At 45.9% G+C, this 24,352-nt stretch overlaps 1 protein-coding gene across 3 annotated transcripts in view; it reads right to left on the reverse strand.

Annotated features, from left to right (window-relative positions):
• Nucleotides 1-24,352, reverse strand: part of LOC138580212 (alpha-2-macroglobulin-like protein 1) — a 328,254-nt gene that overhangs the window by 214,692 nt on the left and 89,210 nt on the right. For all 3 annotated transcript variants that reach the window (XM_069650567.1, XM_069650566.1, XM_069650565.1), the window contains exons 8-12: nt 19,689-19,815; nt 16,453-16,567; nt 9,672-9,781; nt 1,592-1,756; nt 308-538 (exon numbers count right to left, since the gene is read on the reverse strand). In XM_069650567.1, the coding sequence (XP_069506668.1) occupies nt 308-538; nt 1,592-1,756; nt 9,672-9,781; nt 16,453-16,567; nt 19,689-19,815 (748 nt within the window). The remainder of the gene's footprint in view (nt 1-307; nt 539-1,591; nt 1,757-9,671; nt 9,782-16,452; nt 16,568-19,688; nt 19,816-24,352) is intronic.

Raw genomic sequence — 24,352 nt, forward strand, 5'->3', positions numbered from 1 at the left:
TTAACATCTGCTTTCCTGAGGCTCCAGACTGCCATTCATGGGCCATTGTATCTATGTGCACTAGCGCCACCTAGTGAACAGTTAGAGGAAGTTACTGGCTGCACTCCTCAAGGTATTAGGGCAGCTACACACCAGTCCCAGACATAGGACGCCACTGGCAAAGAAAGACAATTCACAGCCTGGCCAGAGAGCATGCACGCTTTGCTGGTATACCTCAGATCTGGTCCCATCAACTCCCTCTCAAGTCACCCCAACATGCCTATACTAATCCCATCCACCTCTGTGCGTGGTGCTCCCAGCGCCTTACCAGGTAGTGCAGGTCTATCTGCTCGGCGTCCTCCTGCAGTTCGCTCCTCTGGATAATGAAGTCCACCTGCACGTCCTGTGTGTTGCCGCAGGACAGCTCACCCTGCAGGGAGCGCACCTTCAGGAAGCTTTTGCTCTTGGAGTAAAAGGGTTTGAGCCAGAGGAACGCATCTTGGTAGCGGGGCAGCACTTTGCCATACTCCATTGCAGGTTGCTGCAGCTTGAAGCTCCCCTAGGAAGGAGCAAAGAACAGAGACATGTTCAGGGTTTCAGCTTCTCGCGTCTGTGATATTTGCAGGAACTCCTAGAGATGTGATACAAGGCACTGCAGAAACTCATGAAAGTTCAACAAATACAAAGCAAGGTACAGTAAACGGAATGATCTGCCAAGCAGGGACACGGTCTCCTGCAAAGTAACATGTCTAGCACTAGTCCTATTCCAGCTCGATGGGGCAATGCCCTTCTTGAAGGCCTCCCGTTGTCCTCCCTTGTGCCCTTGAGGAGTGTCCTACACACAGCCGCATGCCTCATCAAGGGTCTACACAGATACAACCACATCACCCTGGCCCTCAATGACCTTCAATGGCTCCCACTGTACACATGAATCACCTTCAAGTCTGGCTGCACCATCTATAAAGCAGTCACCTTTAAGTCCCCCAGCTACCTCGCAGGGATACTCTGCATCTCCGGCGGAGAGCGCACCACCAGAAGCCAGGACACATGCAGACTTGAAATCCACCACTGCAAAAGGGAAAGGACCAGAAAACAACCCTTCTCTGTCTAAGCCCCAAGATTATGGAACCTCCTCGCCCCCACGCTCCTACAATTCGGATTAGAACTCAAGATCTGCCTCTTCAAGGAGTCTCACCTCCTGAAAGCCTCGGTCATCATGTCACCCCGCGTCACCTGACTCGCTAAACGCTGCCTGCCTCTCTCCTCCCCGCCACCCTGTACAGCTGTAACCCCTCCCTTTGTGCCCCTCTGTATCCTACCCCTGCGGTAGATCTGTTCTGTTGTATACCTCTGTAAAGTGATCCATTGATTCTCAAAGCTAGGTCCTTGCTCATCAATACCATAATAATAATAATAATAATAAATACCGCCTATTCTTTACCACTTCATCTAATTCATGAAGTTTTTTAATTACTGTGGACACATTCTGGAATCACTCACCTCCTCAGCAGAGAAGGCAGTCTCCAGTCTTCATAATATATGAGTGTTGTTCCTTTTATAAAGGAGGCTCAGGTCTGGCCAGAGACTGTGCCCTGATGTTCTGCGGACTTACCCTGACGCTGACTGATTTGTCCCAATTTGAGGTATTTAGGGAGAAGGAGGCCCTTCCAGAAACATCTGTCACATAGGTGAGGTTCTCCACCTGCCCGCTGCATTCAACGATCAAGTAGATGGTTTCGTCTTTCATTGGGGTGCCATCGGCTCTGGAGAGCTTCATCTGCAACACAAGAAAGGGATGAGAACATGAACAAATACGTGGAGAGGATGAAGAAGAGGGGGGAATAGGTGTGGGAGAAGAATTATGTGAGAGAGGTGTAGATGCTAAAATAGAAGTAAAGGTGTGGGAGAAGAGAAAAAAGAGATGTGAGCTGTGAAGAGGCTAGATGCGAAAGACAGGTGTGGGAGAAGAGGAACAAGTGAAAGATGCAAGAAGTTAGAAGAGAAAGACAGGTCTGAGAGAAGAGGAACAAGTGACAGATGCGCGATGTGGATAGGTTAGAAGAGAAAGACAGGTCTGAGAGAAGAGGAACAAGTGAAAGATGCAAGATGTGGAGAGGTAAGAAGACAAAGACAGGTCTGAGAGAAGAGGAACAAGTGAAAGATGCAAGATGTGGAGAGGTTAGAAGAGAAAGACAGGTGTGGGACAAGAGGAACAAGTGAAAGATGCAAGATGTGGAGAGGTAAGAAGACAAAGACAGGTCTGAGAGAAGAGGAACAAGTGAAAGATGCAAGATGTGGAGAGGTTAGAAGAGAAAGACAGGTGTGGGACAAGAGGAACAAGTGAAAGATGCAAGATGTGGAGAGGTAAGAAGACAAAGACAGGTCTGAGAGAAGAGGAACAAGTGAAAGATGCAAGATGTGGAGAGGTTAGAAGAGAAAGACAGGTGTGGGACAAGAGGAACAAGTGAAAGATGCAAGATGTGGAGAGGTAAGAAGACAAAGACAGGTCTGAGAGAAGAGGAACAAGTGAAAGATGCAAGATGTGGAGAGGTTAGAAGAGAAAGACAGGTGTGGGACAAGAGGAACAAGTGAAAGATGCAAGATGTGGAGAGGTAAGAAGAGAAAGACAGGTCTGAGAGAAGAGGAACAGGTGAAAGATGCAAGATGTGGAGAGGTAAGAAGACAAAGACAGGTCTGAGAGAAGAGGAACAAGTGAAAGATGCAAGATGTGGAGAGGTAAGAAGACAAAGACAGGTCTGAGAGAAGAGGAACAGGTGAAAGATGCAAGATGTGGAGAGGTAAGAAGAGAAAGACAGGTGTGGGAGAAGAGGGACAAGTGAAAGATGTGAGATGTGGAGAGGTTAGAAGAGAAAGACAGGTCTGAGAGAAGAGGAACAAGTGAAAGATGCAAGATGTGGAGAGGTAAGAAGACAAAGACAGGTCTGAGAGAAGAGGAACAGGTGAAAGATGCAAGATGTGGAGAGGTTAGAAGAGAAAGACAGGTGTGGGAGAAGAGGAACAAGTGAAAGATGTGAGATGTGGAGAGGTTAGAAGAGAAAGACAGGTGTGGGAGAAGAGGAACAAGTGAAAGATGTGAGATGTGGAGAGGTTAGAATAGAAAGACAGGTGTGGGAGAAGAGGGACAAGTGAAAGATGTGAGATGTGGAGAGGTTAGAAGAGAAAGACAGGTCTGAGAGAAGAGGAACAAGTGAAAGATGTGAGATGTGGAGAGGTTAGAAGAGAAAGACAGGTGTGGGAGAAGAGGGACAAGTGAAAGATGTGAGATGTGGAGAGGTTAGAAGAGAGACAGGTGTGGGACAAGAGGAACAAGTGAAAGATGCAAGATGTGGAGAGGGAAGAAGACAAAGACAGGTCTGAGAGAAGAGGAACAAGTGAAAGATGCAAGATGTGGAGAGGTTAGAAGAGAAAGACAGGTGTGGGACAAGAGGAACAAGTGAAAGATGTGAGATGTGGAGAGGTTAGAAGAGAAAGACAGGTCTGAGAGAAGAGGAACAAGTGAAAGATGCAAGATGTGGAGAGGTTAGAAGAGAAAGACAGGTCTGAGAGAAGAGGAACAAGTGAAAGATGTGAGATGTGGAGAGGTTAGAAGAGAAAGACAGGTCTGAGAGAAGAGGAACAAGTGAAAGATGTGAGATGTGGAGAGGTAAGAAGAGAAAGACAGGTGTGGGAGAAGAGGGACAAGTGAAAGATGTGAGATGTGGAGAGGTTAGAAGAGAAAGACAGGTCTGAGAGAAGAGGAACAAGTGAAAGATGTGAGATGTGGAGAGGTTAGAAGAGAAAGACAGGTGTGGGAGAAGAGGGACAAGTGAAAGATGTGAGATGTGGAGAGGTTAGAAGAGAGACAGGTGTGGGACAAGAGGAACAAGTGAAAGATGCAAGATGTGGAGAGGGAAGAAGACAAAGACAGGTCTGAGAGAAGAGGAACAAGTGAAAGATGCAAGATGTGGAGAGGTTAGAAGAGAAAGACAGGTGTGGGACAAGAGGAACAAGTGAAAGATGTGAGATGTGGAGAGGTTAGAAGAGAAAGACAGGTCTGAGAGAAGAGGAACAAGTGAAAGATGCAAGATGTGGAGAGGTTAGAAGAGAAAGACAGGTCTGAGAGAAGAGGAACAAGTGAAAGATGTGAGATGTGGAGAGGTTAGAAGAGAAAGACAGGTCTGAGAGAAGAGGAACAAGTGAAAGATGTGAGATGTGGAGAGGTAAGAAGAGAAAGACAGGTGTGGGAGAAGAGGGACAAGTGAAAGATGTGAGATGTGGAGAGGTTAGAAGAGAAAGACAGGTCTGAGAGAAGAGGAACAAGTGAAAGATGTGAGATGTGGAGAGGTTAGAAGAGAAAGACAGGTGTGGGAGAAGAGGGACAAGTGAAAGATGTGAGATGTGGAGAGGTTAGAAGAGAGACAGGTGTGGGACAAGAGGAACAAGTGAAAGATGCAAGATGTGGAGAGGTAAGAAGACAAAGACAGGTCTGAGAGAAGAGGAACAAGTGAAAGATGCAAGATGTGGAGAGGTTAGAAGAGAAAGACAGGTGTGGGACAAGAGGAACAAGTGAAAGATGTGAGATGTGGAGAGGTTAGAAGAGAAAGACAGGTCTGAGAGAAGAGGAACAAGTGAAAGATGTGAGATGTGGAGAGGTTAGAAGAGAAAGACAGGTGTGGGGCAAGAGGAACAAGTGAAAGATGTGAGATGTGGAGAGGTTAGAAGAGAAAGACAGGTCTGAGAGAAGAGGAACAAGTGAAAGATGCAAGATGTGGAGAGGTTAGAAGAGAAAGACAGGTGTGGGACAAGAGGAACAAGTGAAAGATGTGAGATGTGGAGAGGTTAGAAGAGAAAGACAGGTCTGAGAGAAGAGGAACAAGTGAAAGATGTGAGATGTGGAGAGGTTAGAAGAGAAAGACAGGTGTGGGAGAAGAGGGACAAGTGAAAGATGTGAGATGTGGAGAGGTTAGAAGAGAGACAGGTGTGGGACAAGAGGAACAAGTGAAAGATGCAAGATGTGGAGAGGTTAGAAGAGAAAGACAGGTCTGAGAGAAGAGGAACAAGTGAAAGATGCAAGATGTGGAGAGGTTAGAAGAGAAAGACAGGTGTGGGAGAAGAGGGACAAGTGAAAGATGTGAGATGTGGAGAGGTTAGAAGACAAAGACAGGTCTGAGAGAAGAGGAACAAGTGAAAGATGCAAGATGTGGAGGGGTTAGAAGAGAAAGACAGGTCTGAGTGAAGAGGAACAAGTGAAAGATGTGAGATGTGGAGAGGTTAGAAGAGAAAGACAGGTCTGAGAGAAGAGGAACAAGTGAAAGATGTGAGATGTGGAGAGGTTAGAAGAGAAAGACAGGTCTGAGAGAAGAGGAACAAGTGAAAGATGTGAGATGTGGAGAGGTTAGAAGAGAAAGACAGGGGTGGGAGAAGAGGGACAAGTGAAAGATGTGAGATGTGGAGAGGTTAGAAGAGAAAGACAGGTCTGAGAGAAGAGGAACAAGTGAAAGATGTGAGATGTGGAGAGGTTAGAAGAGAAAGACAGGTCTGAGAGAAGAGGAACAGGTGAAAGATGCAAGATGTGGAGAGGTTAGAAGAGAAAGACAGGTGTGGGAGAAGAGGGACAAGTGAAAGATGTGAGATGTGGAGAGGTTAGAAGAGAGACAGGTGTGGGACAAGAGGAACAAGTGAAAGATGCAAGATGTGGGGAGGGAAGAAGACAAAGACAGGTCTGAGAGAAGAGGAACAAGTGAAAGATGCAAGATGTGGAGAGGTTAGAAGAGAAAGACAGGTGTGGGACAAGAGGAACAAGTGAAAGATGCAAGATGTGGAGAGGTAAGAAGACAAAGACAGGTCTGAGAGAAGAGGAACAAGTGAAAGATGTGAGATGTGGAGAGGTTAGAAGAGAAAGACAGGTCTGAGAGAAGAGGAACAAGTGAAAGATGCAAGATGTGGAGAGGTAAGAAGACAAAGACAGGTGTGGGAGAAGAGGGACAAGTGAAAGATGTGAGATGTGGAGAGGTTAGAAGAGAGACAGGTGTGGGACAAGAGGAACAAGTGAAAGATGCAAGATGTGGAGAGGTTAGAAGAGAAAGACAGGTGTGGGACAAGAGGAACAAGTGAAAGATGTGAGATGTGGAGAGGTTAGAAGAGAAAGACAGGTGTGGGACAAGAGGAACAAGTGAAAGATGTGAGATGTGGAGAGGTTAGAAGAGAAAGACAGGTCTGAGAGAAGAGGAACAAGTGAAAGATGCAAGATGTGGAGAGGTTAGAAGAGAAAGACAGGTGTGGGAGAAGAGGGACAAGTGAAAGATGTGAGATGTGGAGAGGTTAGAAGAGAAAGACAGGTCTGAGAGAAGAGGAACAAGTGAAAGATGTGAGATGTGGAGAGGTTAGAAGAGAAAGACAGGTCTGAGAGAAGAGGAACACGTGAAAGATGTGAGATGTGGAGAGGTTAGAAGAGAAAGACAGGTGTGGGAGAAGAGGGACAGGTGAAAGATGCAAGATGTGGAGAGGTTAGAAGAGAAAGACAGGTGTGGGAGAAGAGGAACAAGTGAAAGATGTGAGATGTGGAGAGGTTAGAATAGAAAGACAGGTGTGGGAGAAGAGGGACAAGTGAAAGATGTGAGATGTGGAGAGGTTAGAAGAGAAAGACAGGTCTGAGAGAAGAGGAACAAGTGAAAGATGTGAGATGTGGAGAGGTTAGAAGAGAAAGACAGGTGTGGGAGAAGAGGAACAAGTGAAAGATGTGAGATGTGGAGAGGTTAGAAGAGAAAGACAGGTCTGAGAGAAGAGGAACAGGTGAAAGATGCATGATGTGGGGAGGGAAGAAGACAAAGACAGGTCTGAGAGAAGAGGAACAAGTGAAAGATGCAAGATGTGGAGAGGTTAGAAGAGAAAGACAGGTGTGGGAGAAGAGGAACAAGTGAAAGATGTGAGATGTGGAGAGGTTAGAAGAGAAAGACAGGTCTGAGAGAAGAGGAACAAGTGAAAGATGTGAGATGTGGAGAGGTTAGAAGAGAAAGACAGGTGTGGGAGAAGAGGAACAAGTGAAAGATGTGAGATGTGGAGAGGTTAGAAGACAAAGACAGGTCTGAGAGAAGAGGAACAAGTGAAAGATGTGAGATGTGGAGAGGTTAGAAGAGAAAGACAGGTGTGGGAGAAGAGGGACAAGTGAAAGATGTGAGATGTGGAGAGGTTAGAAGAGAGACAGGTGTGGGACAAGAGGAACAAGTGAAAGATGTGAGATGTGGAGAGGTTAGAAGAGAAAGACAGGTGTGGGACAAGAGGAACAAGTGAAAGATGTGAGATGTGGAGAGGTTAGAAGAGAAAGACAGGTCTGAGAGAAGAGGAACAAGTGAAAGATGCAAGATGTGGAGAGGTTAGAAGAGAAAGACAGGTGTGGGACAAGAGGAACAAGTGAAAGATGTGAGATGTGGAGAGGTTAGAAGAGAAAGACAGGTCTGAGAGAAGAGGAACAAGTGAAAGATGTGAGATGTGGAGAGGTTAGAAGAGAAAGACAGGTGTGGGAGAAGAGGGACAAGTGAAAGATGTGAGATGTGGAGAGGTTAGAAGAGAGACAGGTGTGGGACAAGAGGAACAAGTGAAAGATGCAAGATGTGGAGAGGTTAGAAGAGAAAGACAGGTGTGGGAGAAGAGGGACAAGTGAAAGATGTGAGATGTGGAGAGGTTAGAAGACAAAGACAGGTCTGAGAGAAGAGGAACAAGTGAAAGATGCAAGATGTGGAGGGGTTAGAAGAGAAAGACAGGTCTGAGTGAAGAGGAACAAGTGAAAGATGTGAGATGTGGAGAGGTTAGAAGAGAAAGACAGGTCTGAGAGAAGAGGAACAAGTGAAAGATGTGAGATGTGGAGAGGTTAGAAGAGAAAGACAGGTCTGAGAGAAGAGGAACAAGTGAGAGATGTGAGATGTGGAGAGGTTAGAAGAGAAAGACAGGGGTGGGAGAAGAGGGACAAGTGAAAGATGTGAGATGTGGAGAGGTTAGAAGAGAAAGACATGTCTGAGTGAAGAGGAACAAGTGAAAGATGTGAGATGTGGAGAGGTAGGAAGACAAAGACAGGTCTGAGAGAAGAGGAACAAGTGAAAGATGTGAGATGTGGAGAGGTTAGAAGAGAAAGACAGGTCTGAGAGAAGAGGAACACGTGAAAGATGTGCGATGTGGAGAGACTACAAGAGAAAGACAGGTGTGGGAGAAGAGGAACAAGTGAAAGATGCAAGATGTGGAGAGGGTAGAAGAGAAAGACAGGTGTCGGAGAAGAGAAGAAAGTGAAAGATGTCAAAAAGGCAGAGAGCCTGGAAGAGAAATACGGTTGTGGGAGAAGAGGAACAAAGAGAAAGACGTGGGGGAGGTGGTGAGGCTAAAATAGAATGTTGTAGAAGTTACAAGAGAAAGGCAGGTGTGGGAGAAGGGGAAAAAGAGAAAAATGTGGGAAGGACAGAAGAGAGAGATGTGTGGGAGAAGAGGAAAAGGGAAAGGAGTAAGAGATGTGGGGGAGGATAGAAGAGAAAGGCAACCGTGGAAGAAGAGGAAAAAGAGAAAGGTGTGAAAGCGGTGCAGAGGCTATAAGAGAAAGACTGGTTTGGCGAAGAGGAAAAAAGAGAAAGGTGTGAGAGGCTGAAGGTTAGAAGAGAAAGACATGTGTGGGGAAGAGTAAAAAGAGAAAGGCATGAGAGGATGAAAAACAGATTGCAGAGAAGTAAGAGAAACAGAGTTGGGGGATAAAAAAAAGACAGAACGGGTAGGAGAAGTGATAAGGGAAACTAGCGAGAAATAAGAGACAGAGAAGAAAGAGGAATAAGGCAGGATACATTTGAAAGAGGATAACGGTGAGACAAGTGTGAGGGGGAGAGCAGCCCATCTGAGGAAGGTCACAGAACAGAGTCAGGTGTGAGGAGTGCAAGGGGGGTGGCTCAGAGGTGTGAGTGGAGAGGAAAAGGGGAGGCAGGTGAGAGGGAGGAGAAAGGTAGTGAAATGAGCCGATGCAGGTGAGAGACGGGTCTGAGAAGGAATGAAGATAACCAGAGCAAGGGTGGGCAATTTGATGTATGAGAAAGCAGGGAAAAGGATGAGGCAAGAAAAGATGAAGATGAAACACACATGTGATAAAAGAGAACAGAAGGAACATTTGAGAGGAGTAAAGAGATATGGCGGCAAGAGCCAGGGAAACAAGTGTGAGAGAAGAAGGAAGAGAGACAGACGAAAGAAAAGTTAATCAAGGTAGTTGAAGGGGCAAGACGAAGGGAGATTTATGAGGAAATGAAAAGCACTGAGAATTGGGGTCATGAAAATTGAGGGAGAATGAACGATGTATGGAAGAAAGACAGTCAAGAGAGATTAATAGGGATTGGTGTGAAGGAGAGGACAGCGACGTGAGAGAGACCAAAATATTAATAAATGTTAGTGTGGCGAGACATGAGTGAGAGAGAGAGAGGAGGAAGTAAGAGAAACAGGCGTGACATGGAGGCAGAAGAAAGGCCACTGGGAGAGTATGAAGAGCAACAGATGTAAAATGGGAGAGCTAGAGCCATGTGAGGGAGTAGGAAGAGCAAAGGAACCCACGTCAAAGGAGAGAAAGATTTGGGCCAGCAGAGGTAAAAGGGGAAAGTCAGAATAAGAGACAGATGTGAGAGGAGATGGAAGACAGGCATGTTCTGCATCCCCTCACAGGTTGTACTCCTCACCCTGCCAGTGTAAGGGATCCCCGTCTTGAAGTAGTCATCGGTCTCCTCGAATACCACGGTTGCGATGTCAGAAGATATGTGGCAGGACCCTGATCCAGACAAGGTCACATCTATGGGGGACAAAAGCAGGGACAGCATGTATTGTGGATCCCAGCTTAGCGTGCCGGAGGTCCATGATGGGGAGACATTGAAGAATGCCCCCCTAAAACGTTCTGGCCTATTGAGAGAAGAAATACCAGGCTTTTAATTAAGGACTCTAACCCAAAGCTGAAGGAGGGGCTACTCACACTGTGAGGTCCTAGTCAATCACTCTGCTTCTGAGCTCAGGTATTAGCCCCTCACAGTGTGAACAATACATCACTAACCTCTGGGTCCTAGTCAATCACTCTGCTTCTGAGCTGAAGCACCAATCCCTCACAGTGTGAGTAGATCACTAACCTCTGGGTAGATCGCTAACCTCTGGGTCCTAGTCAATCACTCTGCTTCTGAGCTCAGGTATTAGCCCCTCACAGTGTGAACAATACATCACTAACCTCTGGGTCCTAGTCAATCACTCTGCTTCTGAGCTCAGGTATTAGCCCCTCACAGTGTGAACAATACATCACTAACCTCTGGGTCCTAGTCAATCACTCTGCTTCTGAGCTGAAGCATCAACCCCTCACAGCGTGAAAAGTAGATCACTAACCTCTGGGTAGAACGCTAACCTCTGGGTCCTAGTCAATCACTCTGCTTCTGAGATGATGGATCAGCCCCTCACAGTGTGAGTAGATCACTAACCTCTGGGTAGATCGCTAACCTCTGGGTCCTAGTCAATCACTCTGCTTCTGAGCTCAGGTATTAGCCCCTCACAGTGTGAACAATACATCACTAACCTCTGGGTCCTAGTCAATCACTCTGCTTCTGAGCTGAAGCATCAACCCCTCACAGCGTGAAAAGTAGATCACTAACCTCTGGGTAGAACGCTAACCTCTGGGTCCTAGTCAATCACTCTGCTTCTGAGATGATGGATCAGCCCCTCACAGTGTGAGCAGATCACTAACCTCTGGGTAGATCGCTAACCTCTGAGTCCTAGTCAATCACTCTGCTTCTGAGCTCAGGTATTAGCCCCTCACAGTGTGAACAATACATCACTAACCTCTGGGTCCTAGTCAATCACTCTGCTTCTGAGCTGAAGCACCAATCCCTCACAGTGTGAGTAGATCACTAACCTCTGGGTAGATCGCTAACCTCTGGGTCCTAGTCAATCACTCTGCTTCTGAGCTCAGGTATTAGCCCCTCACAGTGTGAACAATACATCACTAACCTCTGGGTCCTAGTCAATCACTCTGCTTCTGAGCTCAGGTATTAGCCCCTCACAGTGTGAACAATACATCACTAACCTCTGGGTCCTAGTCAATCACTCTGCTTCTGAGCTGAAGCATCAACCCCTCACAGCGTGAAAAGTAGATCACTAACCTCTGGGTAGAACGCTAACCTCTGGGTCCTAGTCAATCACTCTGCTTCTGAGATGATGGATCAGCCCCTCACAGTGTGAGTAGATCACTACCCTCTGGGTCCTAGTCAATCACTCTGCTTCTGAGCTGAAGCATCAACCCCTCACAGCGTGAAAAGTAGATCACTAACCTCTGGGTAGAACGCTAACCTCTGGGTCCTAGTCAATCACTCTGCTTCTGAGATGATGGATCAGCCCCTCACAGTGTGAGTAGATCACTACCCTCCGGGTCCTAGTCAATCACTCTACTTCTGAGCTGAATGATCAGCCCTCACAGTGTGAAGAATAGATCACTAACCTCTGGGTCCTAGTCAATCACTCTACTTCTGAGCTGAAGGATCAGCCCCCCACAGTGTGAATAATACATCACTAACCTATGGGTCCTAGTCAATCACTCTACTTCTGAGCTGATGGATCAGCCCCTCACAGTGTGAACGGTAGATTGCTAACCTCTGGGTCCTAGTCAATCACTCTGCTTCTGAGATGATGGATCAGCCCCTAACAGTGTGAGTAGATCACTAACCTCTGGGTCCTAGTCAATCACTCTGCTTCTGAGCTGAATGATCAGCCCCTCACAGCGACAGCAAGAGATCATCATTCTAAGGTTCCTGGGCAAAGCACTGCAGTGCTGAGCTCACGCAGCAGCCCTTCACAGCACAGATAAAATATCAATAGTCGCAGAGTCCTAGGCAATCATTATAGTTCAGAGCGGTCCACGTGTTCCTGCTTTTCTCTAATTGTCTTACCTTTTTCTTTATTCAAATGAGTCACCCTTTTCCTTTATTTCCATCTTCTTCCATGTTGAACTTTTCGCCAGGTCAAGGACCTGTTTCTAATCTTTGAGCAAGCTGCATGGCGGAGACTGCTACTCCCATGAAGTGTGACAACATGCTAAATAATGATGATGGTTAGGCCATGACTCTTGGCTTCTTCGGCTACCACCTGCCATGGTGCCTTAGAGATCTCCCCATCTTCTTGATGCCAAAAGAAAGCGCTGGTGTTAGTCGACTTAACGGTTGAGCTGGGAGTGCTCCCATCATAGTCTTAACAGTTGATTACTGTTCTTAGTGTCATGGCCGGCCCCTGACCTGAAGAAGCAGCCACGCTCACAGGACAAAGAGATCATTGTTCTCAAGGCCTTAGCCCATAACTGCAAATCTTAACTGGGGGTAGGAGCTAATCTCATTAACCTGAACCCTATAGACGACCATGGTGTCTGCCTCTGTGTGACACTCTCTCACTGAGCGTGTGGAGCTGGACTTCCTTTCATGTACTGTGTGTACGGCATGTATGCACGTTCCTGGGGGAGAGGAAGGTTAATAGTCTTGTCATGGTCAATGACAACCGCAAAGGGACATTGGCAGCAATAATACTGAGGACCAAAAGATATATACTAAGGGACATGGTCACAGATAACAGCGGCAATACCTTAGAGGACCAGCACACCACAACTCCTGCTGAGCCCCCAACCATGCCACCAACTAGAGTAATCAACAAATAGAAGGCCGGCAACCTCCAGACAGATTAAGGGATAACACCCAAGCATAATTAAACACCAAGGAAACTCAGGCAGGTAAACCACAAAAAACCCAAGCATCACCCCAACCTGCCCACCCACAACTAGGCCCACCCTAAGCTGCCCGCCTATAACTAGGGCGGCCCAGCTGTGTACCTCCCCACTATCTTTATAACTCGTGCTGTGCACCCTTCTGGCAACCAACCGGACATCACTTTCTTACCCAACGGTCATGACCGACTAACCAGGAACACACTAGATACACCTTTTTTGTAATTGTAATTGGTATTTATAATCAGCTTAATACCCAGAGGTTTCTAAGCGAGGACCCGGGGATCAAATCTGTGTTGCGTCACGTCGTCTTGCTTCCAAGGTGAACGCATTACCCCTGAGCTATCCTCCCAAGACAACCATCCACCCGCCACCATAACCCACATGGAGGTCAGCTTCTGACACAGAGAGGAGATGAGGTGGGCCGATGGACCACAACGAAGAACGCTGGTAGATAACATTAAGCAGGAACCAAAGGCTTACACCAGAGGGTTCATCTGAACCGACCGACTTACTGTTTTCCCCCCTCCTACTCCAACATAACCAATGCCACTATGCTTGACTAGCGGACAGCCACAATACACATAAACACACCAAATAATACATCTAAAGTTCACAACCTACCATCTCTGAGATTCTGGAAGAAAACCTAGAGGGAACTCCCCAGTAAATAGTCCATAACTACATCAACGGTACACAATACACACCAGGACAATAGATATTCATAAACATAGCAGCTAACTGTGACTCTGGACCCCTTATGGATAGAACTAACGAGTCTGCACCAAAATCCACCATAATATCACACAACACACGCATCAACACAAACACTAGCACACATCCGAGGCACTGAGTCCTACCCATACGGTTACAACACACAGGGCCTGCCGAGCCAATACCCGCATGCAAAACAATGCTCATGGACAACAGTTCCACCTGGATCTGAACCTATAATATCATTCTATGTTTCTTTTTATTAAGTGCATTTGGTTAATTAACCTTTCACACTACATTTAAAAGTCATTCATAAAAGAAGATGAAAATACATCTAGATTTCCATTCAGGACAATTCAATAATATTATATACAAAAAGTTACCAAGTTAAAACAGCATTATAGACCCATTCAGACCAGTAATCTGGTTTTCACAATATTCCAAATATGGTGTGCCCCTGAGGTTACAACAGCAATTCTGCCCCATGCAGAAAACTCCAAAATTGGTTATGCTCGACATTTCTAAACTTGGCATATCCTTTATCGTACAAGCATTGAAGCCTAGGGCATTGGGTTAGAATATGTCGCACGGTCTCAACCACTTCTCTATTCTGCAGAGTCTCATCTCTCTTGGCATTCCAATCCAGGCTCCGGTGTAACCCAAAACCTGCAGCATGCCAAACCTTAAAAGACGTATAAAATGAACGAGCCCAGGAGAGCGCAGCTTAGTAAGATCCCCAAACACACCACGGTGGGAATATTGAACATAGCTGGGTCGTAGAGCCAGTTGGCCTAGGGATGATATTCGATCTTGGTACCGAGTTTACTCCTCAGTTTGGCAAGATGGAATTCGACCTAAGTCTTGGGTACTTCACTCACAACAATGTCCAATAAATGTCTCAGAACTGTTTTTTCCATCTCTCTAAACCAAACACTCCTAGAAACCCTACGAGAATGTTCCACGGTGCGGTTGAAGAGGCTTCGCTTACGAGAGTCTTCTAAAGTGACCTTTGCCCACAACCTGCCCACAGCTACCTTCCACAGAGAATTCAGAGACTGTAGCCAAGTTCATGCCCGATTGCCTGCACTGGCACTGAGCTTGGAAGTCCCAGCAGTGAGCGTAATATTTTCGCCTCCAGGCGCATCAACCAGCCCACTGAGATCTCCGGAAGCACTTACAATGCATACATTATTCCTGGTGTAATGAAGTGCTTGTACACATTCATCTTGGCCTCAATCGATCCAACCCCAATCTATCAACAACACTCCTGAGGGTAAGCCATTTGGTCCAAGCCTTGGAGGAAACAATCTCGCCCACATGTGTCTGTGCCGTAGAAGCCCTAACAGTCATACCCAGGTACTTGTATTCAGTTACTTAACCCAGTACCAGGCTGTCCATTTTCCAAACAACGGACGGAGCCCCGTAAGCTCATCTCCCATCATTTTGGTTTTAGCACTATTTATCTTTAGACTATTGCCTATTGTCCTTCGCGTATGTACTTAGTACGTCCAGTGAGCGCTGAAGTCCCATGGCTGTGCCATCAAAAATGACGGTATCATCGGCATAGGCGAGGCAGTGAATATCCTCGCTGCCAAACCTAGGGGGATGATTGTTCACAGATCTTAGACATGGTTCAAAGTCGGACACATATAGATTATATAGGATGGGGGCAAGCACACAGCAAGCACACAGCCCTGCTTCATTCCTCTATTGGTGGAGATGGAGTCGCCCAAATTACCTATTTGTGAGAGGTGTACCTGTGCCTGTGTGCCGCAGTGGAGTTGTTTAAATAAATGCAGGACAGATTCTACTATCCGCCAACCCTCATCCAATCCCCACAAACACACCCAACCCTCCTCTCTTGCAGAGCCACGTGAGCGCCTGGAGACTGCCCTTGGGTGGTAGTGGTGCACGGTATAAATCAACATGACAGGATGCAGTGAAACTGCTGCCTTGGCTTTGTAATGTGAAGGCGGCTGGGAAGCTGATACCAGAGTGGAAGAGCCATTCGAGGCCCACCTGGTGGAGGTTGGAGTGGTCATGGCTAAAGTAAGAATGGCAACCAGGAGTGTTGAGGTTGTGAAGGCAGTAAAGCCTGCCACAGGTCATATAACGTAGCAAACAATGTTCCATCGGAGGCCCCCAACCACTTTTGGAGTAAAATCTTTCTGCCCGCTCACCTCTGCAGTGCCTGGCAGCTGCTGTTCTCATCTAAGAAGACGGTCACTCTTCCCCTTCTGAACCATAGCTTTGCTGTGCCTCCATCCATTCTGCTGCGCATGTCAGAGAGCCAAAGGGTTCCTGGTGAGTGGGACGGATTACCCGATTTCCTGCCCAGCCATCACCGGACCGTCAGCAATTGCCACTGGTCTTCTCTGCCACTCTGCTGGACCGCATCATTTTCTGGATTCACCCTCAGCCCTCATTTCAAGGGTTTGGGGAGCCAAGTTACTGGTTTTGAAAGGACTGGGAACGCATCTAGTGCAGGACAGTCTGCAGACGGTTGCTACTTCCCGTCGACCATGCAATGTAAGAGGCTGACGTCCGGGATTCTACCATTACATCGCAGAATATTTCAAGCAAGCTCATTACATCGATTTTCTTTTTACAAATTTCGCCTCAATGTAGATGGGGGTTGGGTTAGGTTAGTAATTAAGGTGGGTGGGGGAGATGTGGGTGAGTCTGCAGTGGTTCTCCCCCGCCATTGATTTGAAGTAATGGGCTTTGAGGAAATATTCTCGAAGATATCACATTGATCCGTCTGTCCAACTACATGGAACCTGCACTATTCTGGAATGCACCTGCCATGTTACACTGGACTGTCTCGTCTTTCCAACATGTTTTCAACCTATATTTCCTATGGCTGTTTTTTCTCTATAGTTCGAAGTTACATCCTCTGGTGTATTCTCCACCGCCAAGATGCACTTTCGGGCGAAGGAGCGCGCTACACGAAATGCAATGCGTGAATTCAGTAGATGGTGAGCCCCGTTGCTAGGTCCTGGACCTACCTGTGTCATCTTCGGTCACGGATGCGTCGGCCTCCAGAGCCATCATGTATGTGGTCTCTGTCATGTTGAAGAATTCTGTCTCCACCATCTTGGAGAAGCAACCGGTCCTTTCCAGCTGGAAGGAAAGGGGAGAGGTTTAGGTGAGCCTGAATCTCAAGCATGTCAGCACGCAAGGAGGGTTGGGCAGGACCCTAGATTCATCCCATTCTATCTAGTCTATGGAAATGCTGCCAACTTTATACCCGCTGGCTTAGAGCCCATCACTTGTATGTGTTCTCTGATCATGCATCATAAGTGTAGTATATATGTTCAGACATGAACTTCTCATTAGGTTCGGGTCAAGCATATCTGGGCTGGTTGTTGCCAGTCTGATCCCTTGCAGGAGGTTTGCTGCTTTGAACAGTTTGGCATATAGTAGGTTTCCTCCTGTCATGGCAGACATCATCTAGAAAACTGATACTGATACAAATACTGCCTAGGGAAGCCACCCGGGGTAGCCCCAGAGTCAATTTCAACTCATGTTTTGTTTTCTAAAGGGGTCAATTTCTACACAACAGAAGTGTGAAGTATGTTCTGGGAAGTCTCAGTCCTGTCCACACCTCGCACTGGGGAATCAGGGAAGTGTATGATTCCTAATCAAGTCAACCTACAAGGCTGTCTTTGCAGAGGGAAAGGGAGTGACTATTTCTTTCACGTAAATCCTTCAAAGTGTTACTAACTTGGTCTTACTCCTGAGCTACTCTTAGTACATATGCAGTACATCAGGGCTACTAACTCTGAGTTACTCCTGATTTACTAGTTTAAGTCTGATTTACTCCTGATTTACTAGTTAGAGTTACTTGTACTAACTGATTTATGAATCGAGTACTGCAGCCCCCTCTAGGTTTAAGTCACAGGTAGGTCAGAGTAACTTCTTTGTGAATTGACCAATCGCAGATAATTGGTTTACAATAATTAAACATTCCAAGATGAGCCACCAGTCGGGCGTCCTCCGTACAGAAGGCAGGCTAGATCCTCACAGCGAGGAGATGTATAATCCATTCAGCGCTGGTCTAACCCCTTCTCAGCTTCTCATTCGAGTTCCTCAGTGTATTCTTACATTGAGGCCTATTCAGTTATGGACAACAAGTGAATCAAGGCAAGCAAGGAAGCTGGCAGAAGGTGAAGCCACACACCAGCAGTAAGGGGGCGCAGAGGGTCTTATTCAGTGCACCAAGGCTATAAGGAGCACACTCTGGCTTAGTTAAATGCCCTCCTTAATCAACAAGCGGGGCACTTACCTGAAGAGGCAGCAAAGTTTGACAGACATCCAATAGAGTAAAAAAAATAGGGGCAGTCATTGTATTCTATAAAACATCAAGGAAACCCTCTAACAGAGTCTTTTTATTTTTCTTACAGTAACAAAAAAAGCGGCCATGATATATGTGCAGAAAAATTGACATCGGAGTGAGTCCCCAAAAAAGCTTCTTCTGGTGTTTAGTTGGGGTCATTTGTGTTTTGCAGCAAATAGAGAAAACACAGAGCTTTAACACTAAAACAGAAAAGCAATTTACTCTTCACAATCATATAAACACAAATAGTTTTACAGGTTTTCCACAATCACATACAACAAACTAGTATAGATTCAATTAAAATTTCTTGTAAAAATGTTGGCGAGTTGATAGCCATGTGTTATGATCACAACATTTAATATACTCTAGATCAAGCTTTATCACCTTGAGCTGTCCTTACAGCATTCACCCGTCTATTCTTGCCCCACTTCTCCAATGTTGGAGTAAGTGGTACTATTGTGGTGTTAAGCGTGTTGTAACTTATGCCAGTGACTGATCGGACCGTCTACCAACGAATGCGTTCCTCAAAGAAATCAGCTGTTACGCACCAGTGTCGTGAACAAAGTGGACGTTACATTTGACTCCCAAAAGGGCAGCCAATGTTGGCCACCTGGCATGACATTAGCGTGCCCCAGACTGAGTTCACAGCAGGTCAACCAGCAACAGAAAACAATTTGACAAAAAACCTGCAAAAACTTGTTTCCTCTTAGTTGTACACAAAATATCTCTCGTTACATCACACATCCCCCACGTTGATTGTAAAAGTCACATACATGTTAAGCCTTTGAATCCCCGGAGAGCATTCTGATTGGATAATGTGCGTGCTATATGAAGCAATGTAGCCTGCAGATTAGTTTGCGCAACCGCAAATTGTTCAAAATGCTCCATTCCAATTCTACCAGCAGCGTAGAGGGCCTGCAGCCAATTCCCTGTGACCGTTTGAGTACTACATCAAGAGCAAAGCGGGTTATAATACCTGTATAGACGACACCACCCTGGGGCCATATCGGCTGCCATGGGCCAATAAAACGTGTTCAGCTGTCTCTCTCTCTCTGCTCTTGGGCATTTAACTCAGTCTTTCGGGCCCATGGCGCCTGGTACGGCGCTGGGGCCAAGTTAATGAAGCTTGAGTATCATTCACTCTCACGCCTCACAAGCAGCACTTGGGATGCCCAGTTGTACCTGAAGTGTGATCACAAAGGCTTCTAAAATAATCCATGAACACATGTTTCGTTATACTTTTCTGGGCGTTTATCTATATCCCATCCATAGATGCCAGCAACACATTCACAATTTCCAGACAACGGCAATGGCCGCCTCTTCCAGTCTTCTACTGCCTTGTGACTGCATAAGGTCATGCTCTTGCCAATAAGGTTATGCATAATCTTATGGCAAATGTACAGAGTATTCCTTATGTAAATCACCAGGAAGTACTTTGGTAAATAGGTGTAAGTTAGGCCTGTGTAAATGACTACTTTTCCAGGTGTGGGTTTCACTTACTTCTGAAATAATCTTTTGTGAATACATTATGTTACTATTATTGCAGCCAGAGAGGGCAGCATCAGTTTGAAGGCAAATGTATAATACGATTATCAATATTAATACTTTCGGAGCTTGGCGTCCAGGATGTTTTTGTAGCTTTTGTTTCTGCGGGATTTCGGTGGGTGTATTGGAAAATGATGGCTGCAGGGCGCCATTTTGTCAACTGGAACACATGCAAATCTTCCAGGCTTGGTTGAACTCTTAAGACACACAATGCAAAAGCACTTGCGCCTTTGTAAAGCGCGCCGCACTTCCCGATATACCCCTCCTTGCCAAAGGTGGGCCTATGGTTCAAACCCCAGCTGAACTTGACCAGTAAACACCTCTGGAGAGCCTCGCCTCCACTTCCTCTTGAACACTTACCTCCCCCGTCATTAACATGCACAAGGCCGGAGGGGGCCCCGAGCTGCGCCATGTCCAGTGGTACTGAAATGGTTTGCGGCACAAAGTCGCACTGTAGCGCCCCTGGACCGGCTTCCCATAGGTGTACCTGTAAGCAGTGGAGACACAAGCCAGTGGAAGAAGGTCAGTTTTAGGGTACAGCCAGGTTATTCAAAAGGAGCCCGAGTTCACATTGAGCCCATCACTACCTGAATCTCCTGTATGGAAAATGGGATTACGTGTTGCATCAAAACACTTTGAGGTTATATAGCGAGGGGCCAGACGTGAAAACCCAGATGGAGAGAGAAGTCAATGACAATAATCTGAGGGTCTGGACTCACCCAGATCCACATGCAAAGAGACTTATTTATTTGTTTTAATTCTTTGAAAGCGCTACATGCATGTGGGCTTCACAGCACACCAAGAGAGGCAGGATGGGAAATAGAGGAAGGGGAGAAAAGTTTGAAGATCGAAAAAGCGAGGACAGCAATTAGCTAGCTAGGTTAAAAAGTAAAGTTTTTACATTTCTCTTAAACATTGTCAGTGATCGGGAATGTTTTGATAGCAAGAGACAGGGCATTCCATTCACGCAGAGCATTGAATTCAAAGCTGAAATCACCACATTTTTTCAAAAGGGATCGCGGCTGGTTACACTGAAGATTGTCAGAGGAGCACAGTGCTCTGCCAGATTGTTTCTGTGATAGCTTCTTGGTGAGATAGTGGGGAGCTCTCAAATTCTGACATGCATAAGTGAGCAAGAGTTTTTTGTGTCTAGTCCTCTGCTTCAGTGGAAGCCAGAGCAGCTCCCTCCTGAAAGTGCTGACGTGATCACATCTGGATAAATCAAACACAGCTCTAACGCACCCATTTTGAGTGGTTTGAAGACGTTGAAGGTTACCTCGTGATGTACCAATCAGTAGACTATTGCAATAGTCTAGACGTGAGTTTATTAGAGATGATGCCATGAGAGACCTATTTTTTATATGGAGATACGACCTAATTTGGTTGAGCAGTTTAATTATATGTCAACACGATAAACAAATCTGAGATGCTTGCTTCTTCATTGATAGGTCTGCATCTAAAATGACTTCTAATGTTTTAACTGATTTAGTCACGGCGATTGTGTTGCCCGCAACCTCAACGTGAGCATATTGAGGATTGTGTTTCCTCAAATCGAGGACCAGAGGCCATAATGAGCAGCTTGGTTTATGTGTCATTGAGTGCCAGCGAATTGCGTGCCATCCAAGCTTGGACTTTGTAGTAAACACAGTTCACAGCTGCATCCTCCTCCTTGTAGTTGCCGGACAACTCAAAAAGGATCTGGGCGTCACCCGCATAGTTTTCAACCCGGACACCCAGACTATTCAAAAGATCAAGAAAAGGTCTAATATACATGTTGAAAAAGCAATGCAGACAAGCATGACCCCTGTGGAATGCCACATGTAAGAGAGATGGGGTAAGCTTGTACCCTTTCAGAGCCCACTCTAGATGTTCTGGGACCAGGAAAAGAGGCGATCCACTTGGCAGCACTTTCTGAGCAGTTGGAGATAGCTAGCAGTCTATAATATTAGATTGTGATCGATAATATCAAAAGCTGGCGAGAGATCTAACATCAGAAGTAATGCTGGGGGACTTCTTTCAATAATTCCCACAATATTTGACTTAAAATCCAAAAGGGCAATCTCTGTTCTAGACTGGTAGTGAAAGCCGGACTGATAAGGATGAAGAAGTTTCTTTTCTTCAATATATTTCTCAAACTGTAAATAGGCCACTCTGTCCAAAATCTTCAACAAATACGGGACTTTGGTGATTGGCCTATAATTCTTTGGAACTACAGGATCGAGAGTGTCCTTTTTCAGAAGGGGAGTAACCCAGACAGCCTTCAGAGCCACCGGTACTACGCTTGTCGAGAAGGAGGAGTTGCTCATTTTGGTAATCCATGGTATCAGGACGTCCGGGGAGCCCTTTAGAATGTCAAGGGGCGCGAGCCACCTAAACAAGACGTTGATTTCATACTGGTGACAATCTCATGGACCTCCTTTTCAGAGCAACTACGAAATTCAAATGTCGGGAGGGTTGCTAGGTTAGTCACATGTTTACTATCAGTATTGATGTAATAATCATTATTAGTGTCAAGGCGGCCAGTTGACTGGATATGGCTGAACGATGTCCGGTAATTTCATTCATGAATTCATCCTGGATTATTACCAAGCAGAATCTTTAGGGATAGGAGGGAAAGTAGATGCAGGACTTTCAAAGTCTTTGAGAATTTTGAATAATTCACTTGAATTTGACTTTGCATTATTAATACGGACATCATGTGGGGTTTTTTTTAGATTCAATAATGAGGGGTTTATAGTTTTGAACCAATGATTTATATTTTTCCAAGGTGATGATTTATATTTTTCCAAGGTGATCGAGCAAGTATCCTTCGTGCATTCTCGTTTGTGTGCTCTTTTTATTTTTCCTGACTCCAAAATGTCCTCATTAAACCAGGTTTTATTAATGGTCTCGGCTTTTCCCATCTTGGTTTTTTCTGGAACCAGAATATTGATGGTGTCATTAATAGCAGAGGATAAATGACGTACTTGATCAGACTTATCCACAAATGCTTCAATCTGACCTAGCTTGGTAGACAGGAGGGAGGAGAAAGCAATGGGTGTGACGTTTTTAATGTCTTAGTCCTAGCATTGGTATCAAGTCTTAGTGGGCTGGTAGGAAGTGTAATGATAGTATTGAGGAAGAAATGATCCGACCAAGGGCAGCGTTGAGTGCGGATGTCAGAGCTGTGGACACTATGTGACAATATCCAATCCAAAGGTATGTCCCCATTGATGTGTTGGGACCTTCACCAATTGGGTATAGCTCATCACTTCCACTGAGGATATAGGAGATCTGGCAGAGGCATCTAGTGGGTCATCAGCCAAATATCAAAATCACCCATAACAAGAAGTGGCAAATTTACAATTTTAATGCCATTCAGCAATCCCTAGAGCTGTTCTTCAAAAGACGGGACAGTCTGAGGAGGTTTATAGAGAATATGTGAAATTAGAGAAGTGTTTGGGTTCGTTTTTACTTGTATCATAAGGTGTTCGCAACCATCCAGGGGGTAGGCAGTGGCGTCATGACACTCAAAATGATCTTTGACAAGTGCAACTCCCTCACCTCGTTGATCTTTACGATCAGCCCTAAATATTTTATAACCTGGGCGAAGAGAATTGTTAACAGCAATCCAAGCTGTGAGAGCCACGTTTCCGAGAGGGTCAGAACATCAGGCTCTTGCATGCGGAAATAATCAGCGATTTCAAAAGCTTGTTTCACCAGGGAAGGTGTGTTCAGTAGGGATATGGTTAGCTGATTGACCGCAGGGACATTATTGTCAGCATGTGAGGATCTGGGGTTACGATTATTATCGCAAAGAGGCTGCTCCTGACTCTTTCTACTCAGCTCCTTGATGGACGGAGGTAAAAAGGTTATCACAGTGGGGTCTGGGTGTGTTATAGGTGGCAGCACACGTATCATTTGGGAGCAAGTTCTTGGATCCATTAGTGGTCAAGAAAAAGTAAAGCTGGTAGAGAAAGCGCGAGGAGGACGCGTCCCTTAGTTGTGTGGAATCATATAGAGACTGGGCGCTACAACGCATTTCTAGTGGGGCCCACCTTACACTCGCCTTGAGCGTACCGGCAGTAACCGGCTTAGTCACGCCAGGGGCAGTTTCATCTGCAGACAAAGGAAAAGGAACGAAGAACTACAAAATGCTGGGAGTTGTAGTTCAGTTGGTGTGTGCAGAGCGTTCACAGTGAACACTCTGTTTTAACTCACCCGACACAACTAGTAAGTAGCTGAAGTGCTGAGGAGCACTTAGAAAGGCTAAAAACAAATAATATTAAGAAATAGATTTTAAAATTGAATTACAATTACAACCCTTCGGGATGGCATACCAGGCTGGCATGAAGCGATATCAGCCAGCGTGCAGCAATCATGTGAATATTGGAAGCTATGACTCACAGCATGTCATACGAGTGAAATTAAGTGGTATCAGCCAATGTGCAGCTAACATGTGGGCGATCAGGGGCTATGGCAGGCGGTATTGTCATACTTTAATGGCACCGAGAGATATCAGTCACTATAATGCTGGGATCAGGAGCTATGATATGAAGTATAGCATGTAGCATCCAGAGGTACCGGAAGGTGTGGGGCTAACATGCAGCGAACAGGAGCTCGGGCTCAAGCTATTGCTTATTGGCTGGCATCAAGATGCATGAGTCAGTGTGTGACTGTCTTGCTGGGATCAGGAGCGATCGCCAAGGCATTGCAGACTTGAGTAGATGCAAGAGTTTTCACCATGCGCCTGGCAGAGATGGGTCTTCCTGCTTGAGACTGGGATGCCATTGTAACTGTTCTGCTCTCCCAATTGTTGCCTCCATCCTTTCTTTCCAATGGCCACCACCCTTTCAATAGGGAGACATTGTTCATCCAGTGGCAATTTGGTGTATCCTCCATAATTCATATTTCATCCGTCCTTCTTTACTTATCAAATCTCTCCTTATTCCTTTGCTCTGGTCTACCCAGATAGAAAGTGAGTTCCCTTCTCGGCTGCGTGATCGGGACAATCTTATCTCGTCCCCCTTCTCCCTCTCGGCCCA

The sequence above is a fragment of the Ambystoma mexicanum genome, chromosome 3p (genome assembly GCF_040938575.1).
Source record: "Ambystoma mexicanum isolate Mex_15411 chromosome 3p, UKY_AmexF1_1, whole genome shotgun sequence".
Taxonomy (NCBI): Eukaryota; Metazoa; Chordata; class Amphibia; order Caudata; family Ambystomatidae; genus Ambystoma; species Ambystoma mexicanum.